Source organism: Marmota marmota, unplaced genomic scaffold (genome assembly GCF_001458135.2).
Source record: "Marmota marmota marmota unplaced genomic scaffold, marMar, whole genome shotgun sequence".
In the NCBI taxonomy this organism is placed as follows: Eukaryota; Metazoa; Chordata; class Mammalia; order Rodentia; family Sciuridae; genus Marmota; species Marmota marmota.
This window is the reverse complement of record NW_025999925.1, coordinates 8845817-8868094: the sequence shown is the minus strand read 5'-3', so window position 1 is coordinate 8868094 and position 22278 is coordinate 8845817. Positions and strand designations below refer to the sequence as shown.

The 22278-nt window shown below is 32.6% G+C and overlaps 1 protein-coding gene across 12 annotated transcripts in view; it reads left to right on the top strand.

Moving 5' to 3' along the window:
• Ssbp2 (single stranded DNA binding protein 2) overlaps window positions 1–21907 on the top strand; it is a 324265-nt gene extending 302358 nt beyond the window's left edge. For 10 of the 12 annotated variants that reach the window (XM_048800213.1, XM_048800211.1, XM_048800215.1 and 7 more), the window contains 5 exons: window positions 1700–1770; window positions 3844–3922; window positions 6604–6632; window positions 13521–13619; window positions 21306–21907. In XM_048800213.1, coding sequence (XP_048656170.1) covers window positions 1700–1770; window positions 3844–3922; window positions 6604–6632; window positions 13521–13619; window positions 21306–21335 — 308 coding nt within the window. In that variant the 3' untranslated portion in view covers window positions 21336–21907. The remainder of the gene's footprint in view (window positions 1–1699; window positions 1771–3843; window positions 3923–6603; window positions 6633–13520; window positions 13620–21305) is intronic. The other 2 variants (XM_048800214.1, XM_048800216.1) reach the window with 1 other exon arrangement.
• The last annotated feature ends 371 nt before the right edge of the window (window positions 21908–22278 follow it).

Below are 22278 nucleotides of genomic sequence, written 5' to 3'. Positions count from 1 at the left end.
ATATGGACAGGTCATCTCCCCTACATTTACATTCTTGTATCATGGAGTCAATGTTTAATTTATGAAGGGAACATGTGATTAAGAAACACTTTATCTACAAGACTAAAGAAAATTGGAGCAACTCTAAGCATTGCAAGTGATAAGTAATTTTACCACTTCTAACTTTCAAGTTAGAAATTGCAACCAGCATATCTTCCAGGCATTCTTTTATACTCATTATATATTCATTCTTTATCACAATCACTCCTCTAATATTAAATCAACACCCCTTGGCCCCCAAAATAGGTGCCAAAAATTCACTTTACTGTAAATTTCTTCTATTAATTAAAAAAGCCAGACAATTTCTAGAAAAGGACACCCTATTTCTCTATATTCTTTATCAGGTGAAATTATATTCTCTATTGGTCTTAAAAATGATAAATTCATGTCCTTTCTGCATAGTTAAAATATATAGCTCATTTTTCCTTTCACCAAGACTAACAATAATTCAGTTGAAAACCCATTTGAAAGTTGTATGTATTTAAAAGATAATCTAAGATTTCTGAAAGAGAACTTTGCATGTCATAGAGTTTATTCCATTTGTTAAATCCAAGTTAGCCAATATTTATTTTCTGAGGCATGTGATCTCAATGAGATTATTATAGCCTAAATGAAAGTAGAAGACAAAAATAAGACAATATGTAGACTGTTATTCAAGGCAGAATTTCTTGGTGGGGGAACCCTTGTTTACTTGGAAATATCAGAGAAAAAAAATACTTCATGGAATAGGTAACATTTGAAATAAGTCTTGAATTTCAGTAGGTGGGAACTTGGGAAAAGATGCTTGGAGGAAAAGAAAACAAAAATTCAAAGATGGGAAAATTTGGTCATAAGCAGGAAAGAACCAATAGCCTAGGTATATAACAACATGAAAATCATTAAAGCCACAAAAATAGATTGAGACCTCACTTAGTATAAAGAGGTAGGGGTCAGCCTGAGGGACTATGTAGAATCTATTTTAATTGTAGGAATTAACTAAGAGACATGTAAATTTTTTTAAACACTCTAAAATGTTACAGATTTGTATGGGTTATATACTACACTTATTTTATAATAATGAATCAAGAAAAAAATGAGCAAGAAGAATTTTATTTAAAAAAACTGTTGGGTGGAGGAATCTGGCTTTTACTTTAAACAAGAGAGTTTTTTATTCCAATTACATAATCTCGTTCTAATCTCTTTCTTTTTAAATTAAGCCAGGATATTCTACCTGCTTTTACTAATTAATAGCTAAAATGATTTATCTTTAGAATTTTTAGATAGTAACCTAAGGAAATAATGAAAGTTGAAAAGATAATAAATGTGAATTTTAAGAGATTTTTGTTGTATGCATACATGTGGTTGCTTAGAGAAGTCAAAAAATATCCACGTTTTTTAAAAAAAAAATTTACTGTAACCTTTTAGATTGTTGAAGTAATAATTCTTTGACCTGAATTACTAAAGTGACTATTTCTCTTATCATATACCTATCATACCATCATAGGTAGAATGACAGTTTTGGGGTCAGACTCCCAGATACTTGTTTCCAAATAGTAGTAATAGCTATCTCAGGTGTCACAGCTCTCAATACCTATGTATATCCAGTTCATCTTTGTTGTTTTGTGATGGCTTTTGTATAGATTATAAAGTAATATATCAATTAAGTAATATTTTGTTTCAGATTCAACTAATTCTGGAGACAACATGTATACTTTAATGAATGCAGTACCTCCTGGACCTAACAGACCTAATGTAAATATGATTTTTTCCTTGGGGGGATATATTTTAAGACTTTCAAACTCAATACATTCTATTTCCTGAGTATTGTTTAAACTTTGTATTTTATTATCCAAGAGACTATTGGATATCAGAAAAATTCTTTCTAGACTCTAGATTGAAGAAAAAACAGCATCGAATGCATAGGTTCTTATATAAATATAAAAGTGAACCTAACTATAAATGCTGACCTCTCAATTTATCTGAAATACTGAATGATTAATACTATTTAAAATGACAAGTTGTGTATAATCATTTATGTTTATATCATTTTTAGCACTATTTAATTTTTTCATTGTGATTTTTCTAATCCTCCTGAACTTGAAAGTAAATTAGGAATTTGCATATGCACATTTTTCTTTATATTATGAAATCTAGGGTTTAAATATGAAACTGAGGCAGTTTTACAAGAAGAATATGGTCGTGATCTTTCCTGTAAAAAGTGCATAGGAAAATATTTATCCATGATATCAGGCCTACATGTTAACAAAAAATTTACAACAGATTATAGTTGTAAATATAATCTAAATAAATAAATGTAATGATAACATATAATTAAATAAATTAAACTAATATTTATTATAGCATATAACAATGTATATAACAATATAGCTAAGACTATGCATAAAACATTATACTACACATACACGTATATATAAATATATAGCATATAGCTGAAACTGGAGAAAAATAAGAAGTACATTTGTTTTGTGTTAAACTACCAAACATGTATTTATGTGTTGTTGTCTTTTAAAACACTGTGGGGGCCAGATAAAAAGACCAAACCTAATAAATTCACAGGCTAATGAGTTTTCTGGCTCTAGTTGCTCAGTTCAGATCTAAACTATGCTTTTAATAAAAGCTGAATAATAACATTAAGTTCAAAGTCAATCCTTGACTTATCAGTGAGTATATATATTACATGTCATTTTACTAAAATTTCAGTGAGCTTTTAGATAATTAATTTTAGGTAGCAAAATTATTCTTCTCCTGGGAAAACTTGAAATCATGTGGTTTGTGTGCTCACAGTGGTAAAAATCCCCCATATTTCCACACAGTCATGGTAGTATTTGGGTTTATGTACTGAATTTTTTTTTTCCTCCAAAAACCTTTATGATTGGTAACTACTACTGCCCCTTCCACATACACATGAACACACTCCACATTCAGTATTCTGCAGCATATACCATAGAAGGATTGCTTTAGTCATGGGAACTTTGAAGAAAAAAAATATTTTCAGCAGATTGTCTTAGCTCTAAGCATAAGATAACTTGGCTTCAAACTGGACTCTGTTTCCTCAGAAGTATTCTAGGGAGATGAGGGGAAGACAGTGGGCAAGCCATTGACTTTCCATTACCAACTCTACTATAGCACATCTTTTCACAACTGTTTTATACCAGACTTCTAATATTTAAGATGTTACTTGGAAAGGAGAATTCCACTGCTTTAAAATATGTTAACTAGAACTGCTATAGAATATGTGACTGTCAAGTTGAGACTGCCAAGAATTAGCTATGTTCAGCTATCCCTCAGGAACTAAATATATTTAACCTGTAAAATGAAATTATTTATTATGTCCATTTGAACAAATGACCTGCTAAGAAAAAAATGTTAATGTTGTCATAATGATGTTGACTTATTTTTCTTAATAAGCCAATACATTTAACAGCTTCTTAAGAACTATCTTTGGTTTATAATAGAAAGTTTGTCGGGATCATAGGAGAGAATACTTATCATTTGCATGGCTGTCTAGTTGGGGATATCTAAAAAGAAAATTTTGAATTTAAATGAACATTAGCCTGAACATCCAGAGCATAGAGAAGATGAACTGAGAAGATTGGGACAGTTCAATGAGAGAATCTATAAGACTGAAAAAAAAAATCAAGCAAAACTCTCTATAAAACTCTCTATAACTTAAAAAAACTCTCTATAACTTAAAAATGAAAATAAATTGTGGCAATGTCTTGTAATGTTAAAGGTAGATGTTGTAACACTAAGATAAAATTTGTTTCAATATGATCACAATCATTTTCTTCATTTTTAATATAGTTTCCAATGGGTCCTGGGTCAGATGGTCCCATGGGTGGATTAGGAGGAATGGAGTCACATCACATGAATGGCTCTTTAGGTAAGGATTTTATAAGTATAGAATAAATTCAAAACAAAACCTTAATTCTATGTAGTGGATTCTATGGTTTGCAAAAATTTTCTGTCCAGATACTTATTTTGAGATACTTCAACTTTTACCTCAGAATGATACTTCAATCTACAATATATTGGTTATGATAACTCGAAATCACTTGAAAACAAGAAATGTAAGAGTTGTTCTTCCCTTGCTCATATTCTTAGACATTTACTTTAATCTGTGAAAATCTAAGTGGTTTATGACAAAGGAAATATTGCTGCTTTGAGCATTTATCATGCATGCCTCACTCAGAGGACTACATTGTCCTCCCAACTGGTTTCTTTCTCTCCAGTAGTCTGTGGACACAGTCTCAGAAGAATTTCAGTTCTCTGCAAGAATTTCTTAATTTTGTTTTTATATTTTATGTTTGTCTCCCTTTAAAAATAAAATTGGTAATCACATTCCGGATAATCTGAATGGTTCCCTTGTAAGACAACACTGCTTACATTGTCTTCATTACAAAGCTGATTTCAAGTATGTAACTGAAAGATGAAAACATGCTTCATATATGATGCCTTCTTACCAAATGAAGCCAAATATCCACAAGGTGAATAAAAATTTTTACATAGTGAGAAGTAGAGATGAATAGTACAAAGTTGACTAGATTGCACAACACATTATAATTGTAGGCAAGACAAATACAAAACCAAAAGAAAAATGTATCTTATGTCTGTCTATATTTAAGTGACATAATCATAGACTAATTTAAAAGTCGACATTGGAAGTAAGAGACTGTAATAATTTTTTTTTCTTTTAGAAAGGGTCTTTTATGAGTTGGGATATAGCTCAGTCGGTAGAGTGCTTGCTTTGTATGCACAAGGCCCTGGTTTCAATCTCCAACACCACAAAAAGGGGGGGGGGTCTTTTATTTAAACTGGACAAACTATACCTATGAGCCATTTAAGCTAGCTACAGATTTTACTCCCTCACCCCAAGGTTAGGAAATGCTTTCCTGTGATACTTGAAAGACTATGTAACTTCAGAAATTATTTGCAAATTGCAACAAGTTGATAGGATTCATGCTAATTTTGCCTCGATTCCAAAGTCACACTTTGTTCTATTATTATTTTTAACATGCACTATGTAATTTCAGTAGCTACTAACTATGTGTGACTATTTAATATGAAGTTAAATAAAATTTAAAATTCATTCATTCAGTTACACTGCCACATACAATGTGCACAACAGACACAGTAATAGCTAATGGCTTCCATAATGGATGTCACACAGAAATGTTTTCATCATCACACCAAGTTCTGTTGGACAGCATTATTTACACCCCCCACCCTGGATTGGGCCCATGGATACTCTACCACCTAAGTACATCTCCAGCCCTTTCTTTTTATTTTTATTTTGAGACAAGATGTCGGCAAGTTGTAGCTAGGCTGGCCTCCAACTTGCAGTCCTCCTGCCTCAGTCTCCCAAGAGCCTGGGATTAAAGGTGCATACCACCATACTCAGCTAGACAATGCTATTCCAGAATTTTGTTTTCCAATTTATTTCAAAACAATTCACTTTTCAATCTTTTTACTTGTAGAAAGTCACAAAAAAAATGACACTTGGTCATAGAATACTCAGTTATACTATTCGCTGGAATAAAATTTTCAAAAGAGTTTTATATATACTTGGCAACTGGTTCATTACTTTCTATAATGAACACTATTTTACATATTTGCATATGTATATGATTGCATGTATTCAATATAAAATATGTAGCAATTTGTTATGCCTGTTTATTTACAATAATGTTAAGCTCTACTTGTGAAGCTGATTAAATGCCATACTATTAAAATGTTATAATATTTTTATTCCATGAAAATAAAATAGTTCAGAATAAAACTAAATTTTGGCAAAGATCTAATTGTTGTTTGTTACTTAATGAGTGATTCCATTTCTTATGTAAGAATCAATATTATTATTCATTTCTCTCAGAATCAAAATTAAAATGCACTAATATATTTTCAAATACAATATTTTAAGTTTTGACCATGAGTGTTGATTGCTGTCAATTTTAAAATATTTATTAGGAATACTTTTTTGTTATTATAATAAAATATGGTTCAAAAACAATTTTGTTTCAGAAAACATATATAGAGGTGTGTGTGTGCATACACACATATATAATGTATTTTTTAAAAAGTTTTAAACTAGGTAAAAATCATATATACATATATACATATTTAGTTTTAAAAAAATTCTATTTATTTTAAAATTTTTTTTTTACATTGCCAGAGAACAAAACCAGGGCCTCACACATACTAGGCAAGTACATCATTCCCCCTCTTTGTTAAAAATTATTTTGATTTTGAGACAGGGTCTCACTAAATTGCCCAGACTGGCCTCAAACTTATATTCTTCTGTCTCAACCTCCTAAGTAGCTGGGATTGCAGGTGTGTGCCGCTGTGCCCAACATGAATAAGATACATAAATGATCTCTCTAGTGTTGTATTTTCAGGAATCTATGATAGGGATTTTATTTATTCTGCAATAAAGATATAGATGATAGGGAATTAGAGGTAGAGTTTCTTATATTTGTCATCATATTGCTGATACACCTTATAGTAGTGTTTAATTTATAAATGATCTCTTACATAATAATACTTTCTTTTTATATTTTTCTTCAGGCTCAGGAGATATGGACAGTATTTCCAAGGTGAGTACTATGCATTCTGTGTTGTTTTTATCTGAATTTTATTCCCCACAGAAGTCAAAGATTATTAGAGTAACTGAATTTTGTTCCTAAACAAAAGTTTAAAAATAGAAGTCCCAGGTGTGATTAATTGGCAGTTAAAAATATGAATTTATATAATTTGTGGGAAGAGGTAAAATGAGTCTTTTAGACATGTTTCTAAAACGACTAAGATTCATATATAAGGCATATTATACAGGATTAACTTACACTCAGTAATAACCAATTTAATCACAATATGATGTTACTTATTTATAAAGTAAACTGACAGTGTTTAGATAATATTTTGATGATGTAAAGGTGTTTAAAGCAATATGTTTGTCCTTTTGGGGGCTAGCAGAGTCAAAACAATACTCTGAAAGCTCATTATTGGCCTGTGAGAAATCAATTCAAAATACTTGAAAAGGTGGCTATACATGTTAGAAGGCCATTGCCTTTGTACACTCAGTTGCTTTTTCAAACCCTCATTGGGCAATGTTGATATATGCAATCATTATTTTTGTCCCCCCAAATAGAATAAGAAAGTAGTTAGAGGAAAATTATATTACTACAAGTAGGAAAGTGTATGTGTCTGCATTTTTCTTCCTTCAATAGTCTGAGGATCTAAATTAATCCTTTACTAAAATGCCTTAATTTTTTTTTAATAATAATGCCTAAATACTTTTTAGGTCATGATGAATTTAAAATAGCTCTCTGAGTCAAATATATTTAGAATGCTTGATAAGAACTAATTATTGCTAGCACTAGAATGACTTGCTTAGAAGTCTGCTTTTATCAGTAAATAGAAAAATTCATTAAAGGGTGACTTTGCTTTTAATTCTATTCCTAATTTATATTCATGTGTATTAATATAAAATTTCCAGTGCCAAGGAATATAAAATAAGATTGATCTACAAAACATTTTGAATTAAGACTTCATCCTCAAAAATATTTTAAATTGTAATCTTGACATTGTACCTGTACTATTTGGCTACTTGGCCTCACAAGCTCTATAAGCACAATGGGTGTCTGTGTTTAGGAACAATCCAAAAGGTCTTTAAAAAAATAGATAAATATTTGAAATGTATACTAGCTTATCTCTGTGGGAAATAGTATTCATAAAGCCTGTTTTCAAATAAGATTCCCTGTATAATTTTATTAGTGCCTTCTTTCTGCGAGGCGCCTTTGCAAGTGAAGTGACCATAAGCATATTAGGCTATCTCAGGTAATTCTAACAACTGAGTTAGCTGAATTGTTTTCTTTGTGGTGAAATTTCTAATGTCATATTTAAGAAGCAATTATCTAGAGAGAGAGAGAGAGCAAGAGAATTTTTAATATTTATTTTTTTAGTTTTCGGCGGACACAACATCTTTGTTTGTATGTGGTGCTGAGGATCGATCCCAGGCCACACGCATGCCAAGTGAGTGCACTACCGCTTGAGCCACATCCCCAGCCCCTAGAGATACTCTTAATTATACAAAATTAGCATCACCCAGATTGCTATGGGTCATATTCCTAAAATTTCCACTAACAACCCTACACTTTTACATTAGGTAAATATAAATAAAATTCTATATGGAAAGTACTTTATAATTTATAAAGCACTTTAAAATTTTAAATAACATCATAATGATGAATTAAATGCTATTTAATCTGCCCTCATATATCAGATCTATTACCACCCCTTCTGTGCTTATTTTGCCATTCCTATTCCTAGATACAAGGTTTTTCCACTATATTGTGCCCATTTCGATTAAGATTCCCTTGTCTAATGATATATTGTTTATACTCCCATCACTGATTGGCCCTCCATTATGTACTTTTCTGTACTGGTGTTGCCTTGTGCACTCTGGGGAGACATAGACATAAAAGTCTTCTTCAAACACAAACATGGTTTCTGTCCTCAAGTGGTTTATACTTAGGCAAGAGTTCTTTCATTCAATAAATGTTAAAGCACCAAGGCATTCTGCTGGGCTATAAAAATCCAAAGCTAACCAAGATATGGTCTCTGCTCTCAAGAAGCTCAGTGTAACTGGAGCGATCAAATAGGATTGGGAAAAACTTTTACCAAGTGGAGTTCATACGTACTTAACATTAGAATTTCCCGTCAAACAGAAAATATGTCACTTATGAATATTCTGGAAATGACTAGTTATTTGCATGTGCCTTCAAATGAATTCCTGAGCAACTCATTTCTGCACTGCCCTTACTCTAGGTTCACTGGCTATGGGCACTGAGCTGGCTGTCTCAGGGTAATAGTACCACAAGTGTCTGTGGCACTCTAGTCACTTTTGTCTCCGAAGCAGCATCATGCATACTGTATACTCCCCACTGCCAATCATTTTTATCTCTACTTCTGTCCACTCACAGCCTAATTTTTTTCAGTCTTTTACTATGAAGTATGAACAATCATTAACTCCACTTTTCCCATCTTTCTTTTTTTTCTAACACATATACATCTATGCTAAGAAGCTTTCTCTTTCCTTTCCTTTTTTCCTGGTTTCATTGATTTACACCCTATTCTTTTCCTAGTCTCTATTACTTGTGACTCAGAAGATAATCTCAATTATTAATGCCTAGTAATTTTGTTCAAAATTCCTCTCAGTTAATTCTCCAGTTAAATCTGCATTTTGTGAAGCACCAGTATTGCTTTTTAAAAAAACTCTTACTTCCTTTTAAAACATTGCTTGTATTATTACTTTAGTTCGTTTTTTCTAGTTTTTAAATTGTATATGTTCTATTTTATCTATTTTATATGTGAGATAAATTTAAAGTACCAAATAAAAACTGGCTCTACTACTTCCATGTGGTGGGACTGTGTTACTTAATCTCTCCCAGTTTAGTTTCCTTACCTATAAAATAAAGTTTATAGTTAATTCCCTAACTGTATCATAAAATTGTCAAGGATCAAGTGTGAACATATGCTAAGGGCTATGAAGTATATGGACATGAAATATCTTTCTTCTTAATAGTTAATACATTGCTTTTTGGGAAAGGCTAGAAACAGTCACTGTCAATTGCAGGTTGACAACACTGTTTCAGTGTCAGAATGAATTCAAAGCTTTACATGAAGAGTTTCAAATTATTTCTCAGTTGAATATTTCCTACAAAATCCATATAAATCTTTCTCAGAAATGCAGAATTAGTTTTAAATTTAGAAGTCTTTTTAAAATGAAATGTGAAACTCCTTTGATCCCTTCTGCAACTAAAAAATCATCCATTTAATCAATTGAAGGAAAGTATGTTCCTTTGGTGATGTTTTAGGGATTGGGGTGGAGATAAGCATGTGATTTGTTTTCTTAGAAGGAAAGCATCTACAGATCTGTGGCTCACATTAAGCTACTTCACATTTATATTTTTGAGTTTAAAGAAAAAAAATTCTATGAAAAGGAAAGATCTGATCATATCATGTTTAATAAATGTTTAAAATAGTCTTTTGAACCTGTAGTTTTCTGACCTCAAGAACCTTAGTTTGATTTAGAGAGAACACATAAGAACTAGATGGGCTTGGATGAAGGATTTTCAGCATCATCTATGAGGTGCTGGCCCCAGTTCTAGCTCAGTTGTACCCACTGGGAAAACAGGTTGTTTGTCCTTTGAGGGGCTAGCAGAGTCAAAACAACACTCTGAAAGCTCATTATTGACCTGTGAGAAATCAATTGAAAATCGACTTCCCAAGACCTTAATGTCAATATAATTAAAGACATAGCCAAAGTTTCTGTAAAAATCTACATTTGACTTGAAAAAAAAAAAAGTTTTAAAGAGTTTGAAAGGGTTTAGAACAATTTTTGAGGATGGAAGAAGGGACAATAACTTATTTAAAAAGGATATGAAAAAAACACTGCAAGGTAAATTTAGAGATCAGAAAGTCTAAGATAAAATGGTAGCCAAAATGTGTGTGTGGTATATTACTTATGCAAATCATGCACATATATACATTTCTATATGACATCATAGCTTATGTAAGAGAAAAGCTCCAGAGTAAAGAAAGGGTAAATGAGAATGTGATAAAATTTTTTGAAGATGGAATCAGTAAATCCTAACTATATTTTCTCAAGCTAAATTCAAGACTATGAGTACAAAATAAAGTACACATCAACTGAAGTAAGAAATTTAATTAATGCGAATATTGTAGTTAATCTTTACCTGTATTCTTTTGTGTTCCCTATTCTCTAATTATATTATCAAGTGATTGTACTGCCTTCCTGACCAACCTAATTCCTTTTGTGCATGACATCCTTACCTTGATTATGAACTCCACTGGAGACACAAATACGGCCACAGTTAGATGACGTGGGCACACAGTTTATTACCACCAGTCTTGGGCTGGGTTTCAGTACCACTGTCTTAACTCTTCCTCAGATGCCAATTGTGAGTGTGCTCTTGAGCCTCTCTCTTCATCAGGTTACTCAGTGATCATGGACAGCACAGTTTTCTTAAGACTCCCCATTGAGAAGCTTTTGTTGCTTTCACAACATTTTGCAAAGATCACTTCAGGTCAAAACAAAACAAAACAAAATATTTTGTCCTTATTTCTTCAATGTTTTTCAAATATGGTCCAATGGGCTGAATAGGAATACATTTCAGAAATTATATTACCTTAGTTTTATAGGTTATGCCCTTTCATTCTTCCTCTCAACATCCTTATGTATCATCCCTCTCCCCTTTCCAAAATAAAAGAGTGTAAGTCTGAGTCATCTGAAGAGAGCCTGGAAAACAGGAGTAGTAACCCTGGAAGTATTTTGGAAGTATTTAACTATTAAAAATGCAATATTACTTTCAAATTCTAAATATTTAAAAATCAGCACTTTGACTCAGGAATCATAATTGCAGTTAGCTAAATTTCAAATTATAAATGAAGAAATGATGTATGGCAAAAATACAGCAGAGACCTGAAGCACCCCAACTGATCAGGGTTGCACTGATCCCCTTAGATCACCTAATGTGCTGCTGGAAGTCTGATGTCACACAAGACTTGAGATTGCTCATTTTATACATTTATTTGACAATGTGTATAAGTATACAACTTCCAGGTGCATCCTTAAATTTTCTCATATGTTTGTTAGATTATTTTTATTCTAATATTAGCAATTTCTCTATTATGTACAAAATGACAGAAATCTATCAACTGAACTATGGTACATGTATGAAGACATGAAGGATATGACTCTACTTTGTGTACAGCCAGAGATATGAGAAAATGTGCTCTATGTGTGTAATATGAATTGTAATGCATTCTGTTGTCATATATAACAAATTGTAATTCTCAAAAAATGACAGAAATCTATGTGTTTGCCAAAAAAGATAGATTTGGGGTAAATCTTACAATACTTATATGAGTCTAGTTTCCTTTTTGAGCTAAGTCAACATATTTCTGTTTTCAAAGTAAATGTACTATTTGATTAATAACTAATGGATTCTAAAGTAGTACACTTAGTTAAATTTTACTTAAATTTTTAAAATTACCCACATTGATTTCAAAGTACAGTTAACTTTATATATGCTTGTATAAGTAACATTTTCAGAAAAAAAAATTGTCAAAAAACAAAAATAGAACTTTTTTATGCTATGAAAGTATGGTTGCCAAGCCCTTGGGGTTCGTTGGTATATAGAACTCCTATGGACTTCAGAGGATCCTTGTTCTCAGATCCTCCCTGTGGGGTGCACCGCAAGACAAGATACAAGTTGTGTTTCCACCAGCTCATCTACCTGCCTCTGCTTTACAGTTTAACCATATTCTTAAAAAGCACTTGTTCTTCTGGGAATAACTCATTCATGAAATTTTAATGTTTGCAATATACCTTGTTTTAGTTAAATCAAATCCTCTGAGCAATTTTCTTTAAAAAAATATAAAAACTTATTCCAAAACAGAATATATAATGGCAGTGGCCTAAGCAAAAAAATCTAAAATTGTTTTTTTCATTTGAAATAGCAATGAAAATGTTTAACACTGAAGTTTTTTTTTAATAAGTTAATAAATTGCACCTTGGAAAGAGTCCCGTGGGTCATAGTTGTAATAACAAATAAACATGATTTATATGCCGTTGCCATTCTGTATTTCCCATTGATGTGGAGTATCAGATATTCCTGCGTAGCTCAAATTACATAATAATAACGACACTAACAAATTTAAATAGAATATGAAGCAGTGCACTGCTAACTTCATGTTTGATTAGATTGCTAATAGCAGCCATTTTATCTTAGAAGGAAGTTTCAAAGTAAATCTACTTTTAAACTAGTAAGAGGAAAAAAAAACTCTAAAGCAATTTACTTTTCAGCCTTCTTTTTCTCTAAAGACACACAATTAATTCTCAAGTCTTACGATATTTCTTGTTTTTAACTACTGTTCTTAACTATCTTCCTTGCTTCCTTATGGTTTGTATAACAAAGAGTTGAATAGTATCTATAAACTGCATATAGAATTAAAGGGATGTGTTTATTACAGCAGTAACCTTTCAAAGTTTGATTAATGAAATTGCTGAGGGAATTGTCATTCCACCATGCTTATCTGTGAAGGTTCTCTCTTCACCGTGCCCCTGTTGGGAAAATTTTTTAAACTCTGCAGAGTTCTAGGAGCTCTATAAACTGAGGATGGGAAGTTGAATAAATATTGATTCTAAGGCTAAGAAAATAGCTGTTGTAGGTTATTTGGGGGATTTTTTTGGTTTGTTTTTAAATTTTCATTTGGGAGAGTATTAGTACTTGCCAAGGTACAAAGAATGAACTAGAATACGTGGTAGAAGTCTAAGATTAAAATTATAAGTCTGCTTTGTCCTTAGAGATGCTGCTGTAGATTCAGTTTTTGAAACAGTACAATGCAAGAGGGAAATTAAAATCTTCAACAATGCCTTGTTTTCTAAATCTTGTTTACAGAATTCTCCCAATAATATGAGCCTGAGTAATCAACCGGGCACTCCAAGGGATGATGGTGAAATGGGGGGAAATTTCTTAAATCCTTTTCAGAGTGAGAGTGTAAGTATTCCCTTAACTATATTATTATATACAGATTTTATTTCTGAAGCTCTTCTATTACAATAAATGCATAAAATCATTATTATTTCTGTTTGTCTAGAGTTCAATAAGTTGATCTTTAAAAAGTTACAGGAAACTTTAAAGTAAAATTTCTTTAAAAATTTTTAAATAAACTTCTCTTATATTCCTATTCTATCTACATAGTTACAAAACCATAATACTAATTTTCTCATAGAGAACACTTACTACGAATAATGAAAATGGAAACAGGTTGTTTATTTGATGTGTCTTACAACTTTAAATGTTACTAAAATGTTTGCTAAAAAAAATAAATCTATTCTCAGGGCTGTCCTTAAAGTTGTGAAAATAATCTATCAGTGTTTTGGAGGCCATATTGGTGGTCTGTTAACCTGAACTGGATACTTACATCAATCTTTGAGTGTGATTACATTGTTAAACAAAAGCAGTATCCTTCCATATCTCCATAGAAGTGGACAGAACCAAAAAGTGATGTAATCAAAATCATTTGTTCATTTAACAGACAATTTCTGATCACTTACCATGTGCCAAGGCAATATGCTAGGTACTAGAACGAGACAAGATGGTGCTTTTTCTTAAGGAGTTTTAAACCATTATTTCAAGCTGGATGCCATGGCACATATCTGTAACGCCAGCTACTCTGGAGGCTGATGCAGGAGAGTTTGAGGCCAACCTGGGCAACCTAGTGAAACCCTATCCAAAAACAAATCAATAAACAAACAAAACAAAGCCAACTTTCCCATTATATGGGGACTGGGAATGTACCTCACTGGTAAAGTACTTGCGTAGCACATGTAAGACACTAGTTTTAATCCCCAGTAACGAAAATAAAAAAAGAGAAAAACCATTTCCAGGGTTTTTTTGTTTTTTTTTTTTAAATACAGCTTGCCAAAACCCTCCCTAGGCTTAGTGAATCAGAATTTCCAAGAGTGAGTTGCAGTATACTATAATGAAAACTCTTTGTTAGTGATGCTAATATGTATTCTCTGAAAAGAATCATGAAATTGGTATATAGTATAAAAGATTTCAAAACCTAAATGAATTTCATCTTTATGTGATCCATTACCCCACATATGCATTACTATCATTAAAATTTATTATGGAGGTCCTGCCAACTATAGTCAGAATGAGAAGAGACAGCTACCCCCATTTTGCCCAATTTAGCCTTTACCAGAGGTAATACCATAAGAACTTGAAGTGGTGGCTAATAGCATCTCTACTTTTGCACAGACTGGTTGCTTCCCCACAGGGAAACTAAGATTTAGGTTCTGTAGATTCTTTTACTTCTTGGCCTTAAACTATAGCCTCTCATGGGACAAGACTTCCCTGCTTTGGGGTTTTATTTCTGTTAAAATTAGAAAAGAGTGCTGATTTTTAGTTTGTTTTACTTACAGGACATATGTAATTAGTGAGAACAAACAAGGTGTATATATATATAAATATATATAAATTTGTATAAAGAAATCAAAATCTTAGTTTTCCATGATGAGGATATAGAAAAAATATGAGAAACAGTTTAAGTCATAATGCCTCAGGATTATAGAAATTATTTTATAGGTCCTGGTTCTTTCACTGGTTTATTTCAGGACTGTGAATAAATGAGTCATTTTCCTGTGTTCATTTTATCTAATTAAAGGCCTTTTCTTTCCTATTCTTTTAATTCTTCCTGCAGTAACATGGTATGATCTAATGAGGTATATGATATCAATGCAGTTGAAAATTTATTGAGCTTGCTAAATGGAAAGAACTAGGATAAAGATGAAGTCTTCTGAGATAAATATATATTCATCCTCAAATAATACAATCTAATAAGAAAAACAGATGTTTACATGTAACACACTATTCATAAGAGCTAAGAAATGGAGTCCATTGACTGATGATTAGACAATGAAAATGTGGTACATACATGTAATGGAACACTATTCGGTCATAAAAATGAATGGAATTCTCTGATTTGTGACATGGATGGTACTGGAGGATATTATGTAAAGTAAAAGAAGATAGATACAGAAAGACAAATCAGGCATGATCTTGCCCAAATGTAAGAATCTAAAAAAGTTGATCTCATAGAACTTGAGAATAGAATATTGATTACCAAAAGCTGAGGAGAATATGCGGAAAGACTGAGTTACAGTTAGAAGTGAGTTCTGTTGTACTACTGCATAGTAGAGTGACTATAGGTAATAAAAATGCACTATGTATTTCCAAAAAAAAAAAAAAAACTTGAAGGAAGAACATTTAATGTCTTTCTCACAAAGAAGTGCAGTATTTGAGAAGATGGATTTATTTATCCAGATTTGAACATTATACAATGCACACATGTATCAAAAATCTTATAGTGGGGCTGGGGTTGTGGCTCAGTGGTAGAGTGCTTGTATAGCATGTGTGAGGCACTAGGTTTGATTCTTAGTACAACTTTAAAAAATAAAGATATCGTGTCAATCTACAGCTAAAAATATTTTTAAAAGTCATATAGTACTCCATAAATATATATAGTTTTATATATCCATTTAAAAAGTAAAATTTTAAAAATAAGTGTGGTAAGTAGACATAAGCGAGGTGTTTTAAATGTAAATAAATAAAATAGATTAATTCGGGGCTGAAAAAAAAACTGTAAAAAGATTCCACATGGCTTTAACTTTATGGACAGAAACAAGAGGAGCCCTTCTCTCTCCTTCCTTCCCATATTTGTCACTGATGAATGCTCCTCTGTTTAACAGTCAGAAGAGGAGTACCAATTCAAAATTGGCATCAGAAAACTCTTCATGAGAAGCAGAGAATCAAATAGGATTTAAAGAATTTCTTTATACACCACCCTTGCCCTTTAATCCAACCGAGACTATGTTCCCTGTAAAGCCACAGATTGTTGTAAATCTGCATTTAGAAAGGACAGCAGCTGAAGCAGGTCTTCCCCCATCCCAGACCCTGGCCCAGCCTCACAGCCCCTGAACCCAAGAAGGTTCAATGTCTCCAACAGAAAGGTCCCAAAGGAAAAAATATTTGGATGGTGGATCAAGACACTCTACCACACCCTGGAGGGTAGCACAACCAGAAAGCAGATCCACGCAGCAGTTCCTTCCTTTTGTCTGTCTGCTTTTAATGGATGGTGTCCCTTGTTACCTGTGGCTTTCTTTATCACATTACCTCATGTTTTTGCTTAGACTTTTGTTTTTTGTTTTTTTTTGTAAGATCAAGCAGAAGAGAGGAGAGAGGAAGAAAAACAAAAAGTAATTTAGTGCTGGCAAATGTAAGGGTTTAAGGAAGTAAATAACTAGTTATCTCCCATAAGTTGTTTTTATTATAATCAAGGAAAATACTGTTAATAAATGCAAAAAGAAAATATTTCCAAAAAAGTGAATATGAAAATTCTAGTCTTTTTAATGCACATAATCCTAAAAGCACATTATTTTTAGCAGTCTGCCTTTTGAAGACTTGAGACATTTTACTCTGACCACAAAAGAGACTTGGTAAGGGAGCAATTGAGTGCTTATTATAGATGAGGTATTATCCTAGTCATTTCATACATGCTACTTCATTTAATAATATAAAAACAAAAATTTCCAGTGGAAGTCATAAACCTCTCAGTGCCAACATACTTGACAGAGCAAAATGAGAATCAAAAAATATTTCACTATTCAGCCTTGTTTTTTTTTTAATCACAAACAAGGTTCTTATTTCAAGAAGCAAAGATGCCCCCTAGTGTTCAAACTGTAAAGTGTTGGGTTTTGAATGTACAGAATATGACAAGCTTAATTTTAAAAAGTTTTTCATGATTTCCAAGTGGAGAAAGCAATAAATAGGTCTACTCTTCTGAATTAATTAATAAAAATATTTCCTTGTGCATCAGTTCAGGACACATGATATTAAACCCTTTGTATCAAATAGAAATTATAAACAAGGTGGTTGATCATCTCCTACCTTTGTCTGTTTCTGTTACTGTGCAGAAATCCCAACAACTCAAATTTTTGATGTAGTCACATAACCTCTAAATTTATTTTGCTTTATTTTATATGATAATTGCAGAACTATTCTTTATTTCTCATTAATAAAATATTATATAGAAACTAAGACACAGGAATGTAGTAAGATCTAATGTGAGATCTTGAAATACATAAACAGAAATGTATTGACATTGCTCAAAGATTTAGTGAATATCTCTGATAGATGCAATGATACATGAACTAGGTATATAACAATGAAAATATCACAAGTTCATGCCAAAGAATACCATTTAAAAATATAGTTCAGGTAAAATAAGTTGATATATGCTAAAAATGATATCTTTAGGTTTTAATTTTTGCTAAATCAAATGGTAATGTTGTTCACAGCTTTGTAAGAACCATTTTATCCTCTGTGTAGAAGAATACTCAGACTATTTTGAAACAGGGCAACCTGATATCACAGCATTTTGATACAGACATTACAATTTGCCATCACATGTTGATGCAGCAATACAATAGAAACACTGAAGTTTGGCCACAGTATAGTATACCATGAATATTTTATGTCTCTAAATATGATATCACATTTAACACCTACTCTTCCTTTTCTTCTGGAAAAACATTAGCCACTTCTCTAGTACCTTGAAGAATAGCAATCAATAGAAAAACTCTTTTTTGCTTTCATATTCTGTAAGTTTTCCTAGAAAATTTGTGATTTCCCCTTAATTTCATTTAGTTGAAACAGTTTCAATAAAGGCAGTTAAAAGATGAGCAGTCTACAGCCTTAGGAGGACAAATAGTACATTGTTTATGTAGACACTCAGCCATAAAAGCATCCTATCTTACTGTGTCAAATACAATTAGCACAACATTTCTATAGTTATTCATACTACTCAAAAAATATACTTTATTAGATGCTTGATAATTTTTCTGAGTGTTTTTTCTTGGAGCTAATGCTTTCATCCTTTCTGACTGAATGTGTTCCTTATTTTCTCTATGATATTATACTCCTTTTTTTTTCAGTTTCCTCCCTGGGAAACCTATTTATTTTAATTTCCCAATGAATTAGTAACAAATTATCATTTTTCTATAAGATTTGCTAGAGATATTTGAAATATCACAGGTTGATAATGTTAAGAATTACTGGTGTTACAGGATGGTAGCAACTAGTAAAAAAATACTTGATAACAGTGTATGTGCATTTGTGTAGCTTTACATATGTACATCTCTTAACAAAATGTCTGTTAGGGTGAGGACTACTATATATTTTAAGAATATTTCCCAATGTTACATGATATACAAATGAACTGGAGTACTATGGTAAAAGGATTCAAGAACTTTTAAAATCCTGATTATTTAAATTCCTATGATTTATCCAGGAATTTTTAAAAGATGATTAACAAGTAAATTTTCCTTTGAGGTTCTTTCTGAAATGCTTTAGTAACTCACTGTTTTAGACTGTTGGCATAGTATACTCAATAAACACTATATTTTAAAATAATTATCAGGGCCTGGGATTGTGGCTCAGCAGTGGAGCACTCGCCTAGCACATGCAAGGCCCTGGGTTTGATCCTCAGCACCACATAAAAATAAAGATATTGTGTTCACCTAAAACTAATTTTTAAAAAACATTTCTCAGTGCCCATTTTGCCATATACTTTTGATTTTTTCTACTTCTAATAAAACCTTGATATCCATTTATTATTGTTTAATGCTTTCCCCTGAAAATAAACTACAAAATATAATTCTGTTAGTCAAAGGCTGTGGATAACTCATTGAAGCTCAAGTATACAATTTGTCTTGCAAGACTATGCTGGTACCTTGTAATGAAATGGGGTATATTCCCATTCCAGCATAGGGTCAGGTGAGCTCCATCAGCTGCCCTGTCTATGAATGTTTCCATGATTGGTTTGGTTTTGCTTTGCTTTGCTTTTTGCTACCATGATCGAGAATAAAGGGAGAGATGTTTGTCTATCCGACTGAATCTTTCTCTTCTCTGGCAGTATCCCCTTTTTATCACCCTATTATCCAACATTGGAGTGAATTGACTGTTTGACTTAGTTCTTTTACTGAAACAAAACTTTGGGCTATTAGATGATTAACAAGATGATTAAATTTTCCTTGTTGTGGCCCATGTTTGAAGGATTAACATTTCTCCCCCATGGCCCAGTGACCCTTTTCCCAGCCTCATTCTCCACCTTTACTCAGGAACAACGTGCTTTGTATTTGAGCCCTTGTGACTTTTGGTTCAGAAGTCTTCCGCTTGAGCCATGATCACCTTTTGCCCTCCAGGGGAAATCCTTCCCTTGGTTCTCCTCATCTCAGTACACACCTCACACCTCTTTACTAGTTTCAACAACCCATCTATTCATTCCGTTCTCTGTCTGCCACCTTTCTAAAAAGTTGTATTCTCTCCCCAGGAGCCTCACTGTTCCTGGTTAAGCCCCAACAGCCCTGGACCAATCCCTTAGACTTTATTTGCCTCTTCATAAGGCACAACCATTAATTGCATGTTGAAAAGAATCACCTTTTGCCTAGGTCCTCACAGGTTTTCAATAAAGCACTTAAAATATTTCAGGGTCCACATTTACATTTTAATTTAGAAGCCTTTTTATCTAGAGACCATTACTATGTGAGATTAGATGGCTCTTCTCACAGTTCAGCCAATTTAGGGCTGTTTTTCAAAGTGATGGCCACTAGCTGCATGTAGATATTTAAATAAATGAAAATTAGATAACATTAAAATTTTTCATTTCTCACTTGCACTGGCATCATTTCTTGTGCTCAGTAGCCACATGTGACCAGTGGTTTCTGTGTTGGAAGCACAGATTGTAAGACAGGTCTGTCACTGAAGGAAATTATCCTGAACAGTGCTGTTCTAGAACTTTTTTTTTTTTTTTTTTTGTCACAGTCTGCTCCTCAATACCATGAAGGTAGATTGGCATAAAACAAAATAATTGCTCTTCTTCCTTTATAAGTCATTTTTGAGGCCACTTTTTGCACATTTCTGAAAGCCTCATCTTGAATCCCTTGTCTAGGGAATCAGAGTGCCAAGTAAACGTAACAACTGTGACCCTATTGTCACTCAAATGATTGTGGATTGAGATTGGAGTCATATTAGGGGAAGAGGTTCATATGGTAAAGTCTAAAGCAGACCCTTAAAGGTGTTTTAAATGTTTTAATGAAAACTTAGGACCAGCTGGGAGTTGGTTTGGCTTGGTTTATCTCCACTATTCACCTAGAATTAATGAGCACTTTCTAAGTATCCAATAAGATACATTGTTTAAGGACTTTATATTTATTTAATCTTCTCAGAACCCCTTGATAATATTATTAAATCCATTTTACAGGTGAGGAAACTAAAGTTGTGAGAGTTAAGTAACTCTCCAGTACACATTGCTAAATAGATAGCAAAGATAAGTCCTCATAATTATTTCATTATGATCCACCTTGGACTGGTTACTCAAGTTGTTACAGTTGCCAGCAAAACATAAATCTGTCTGGAAGGAGAAGGCTGAGGGACTGGATTATCAGCCTCCTGGGTCTGGGAGAGAATTGGATCAATTGCTTTGCAGAGGAAATAATAAAAATTTTAGAATTAAGTCTGTATAAAACTTTTTCTTTTTATGTCATATAGGGTAAAAATCTTAAGCATGAAAGAACATAAGAAAATTGCCATTAAATATGGATTCTTCTTTCTTTCTAGTACTCCCCTAGCATGACAATGAGTGTGTGATCCATTACCAAGTCTCCTTATGAAAACCACAGTGAGTCAGCCCTTCACAGAACTACTACGGAAGAAAATTATTCATCACAGTGTACAGTTAAACAAAGGAATCTCGGCCACACCAAACCAATCTTTTTATTTCCTGCTCTCTCCCCTATTTTGTGAAGAAAGCAGGTCCAAAAGTGATCCAAACAACTGTACGGAGCGGCACATCAGAATTGCCCTAAACTGAACTGCAAATAATTATCTGTGTATGTATATGTGTGGGAAAGAGAATGTATCGTATATGCGGATGTTATATGGACATATACGCATACATACATTGACCCACGGGACATTGTAAAATATTATCACATGACATCTTAAGTAGAAATAAGTAGGGACTTTTATTCCATCCTTTTTTTCACGTTTACATTTTAATTATTAAAAGTTGCTCCTGCCCCTTCCCTGAACTATTTTGTGCTGTGTATATCACTGCTTTATATAAGTTATTTTTTAAGGTGAACTCAGATGTTATGGTTTTGTAAATGTCTGCAATCATGGATAGGAATAAAATTGCTTATTTGAGAGCTTTCATTAAATTGTGTCTCATGCAAGTTATCCTGTGAATCCCAAAGTGTACTGTCTCAAGAAATGAAAGTGTGTCTTCATCCTATGTCAAATCAAACAATTTCTCAGTTACATTCAGTGAAAAGTATTTTTGTATTTTTTTTATTTGAGGAAAACACTTCAAATCAACAAAAGCTTAACTGGGGCCTCACACAGTATATTTCTGCAATAACTGCTTTAAAGGGAGTTCTTGATCTATTTGTCAAGATGTTAGATGATACAGAAATCATTAATTAGCTCAAATTACCTAGACCATAGCAATAAAGTGACAGGGGTTGTCATATTTTAGCAACATATATCTCCTTAACATGATAAAGCCCAGAAGTAATAATAAGACCATTTG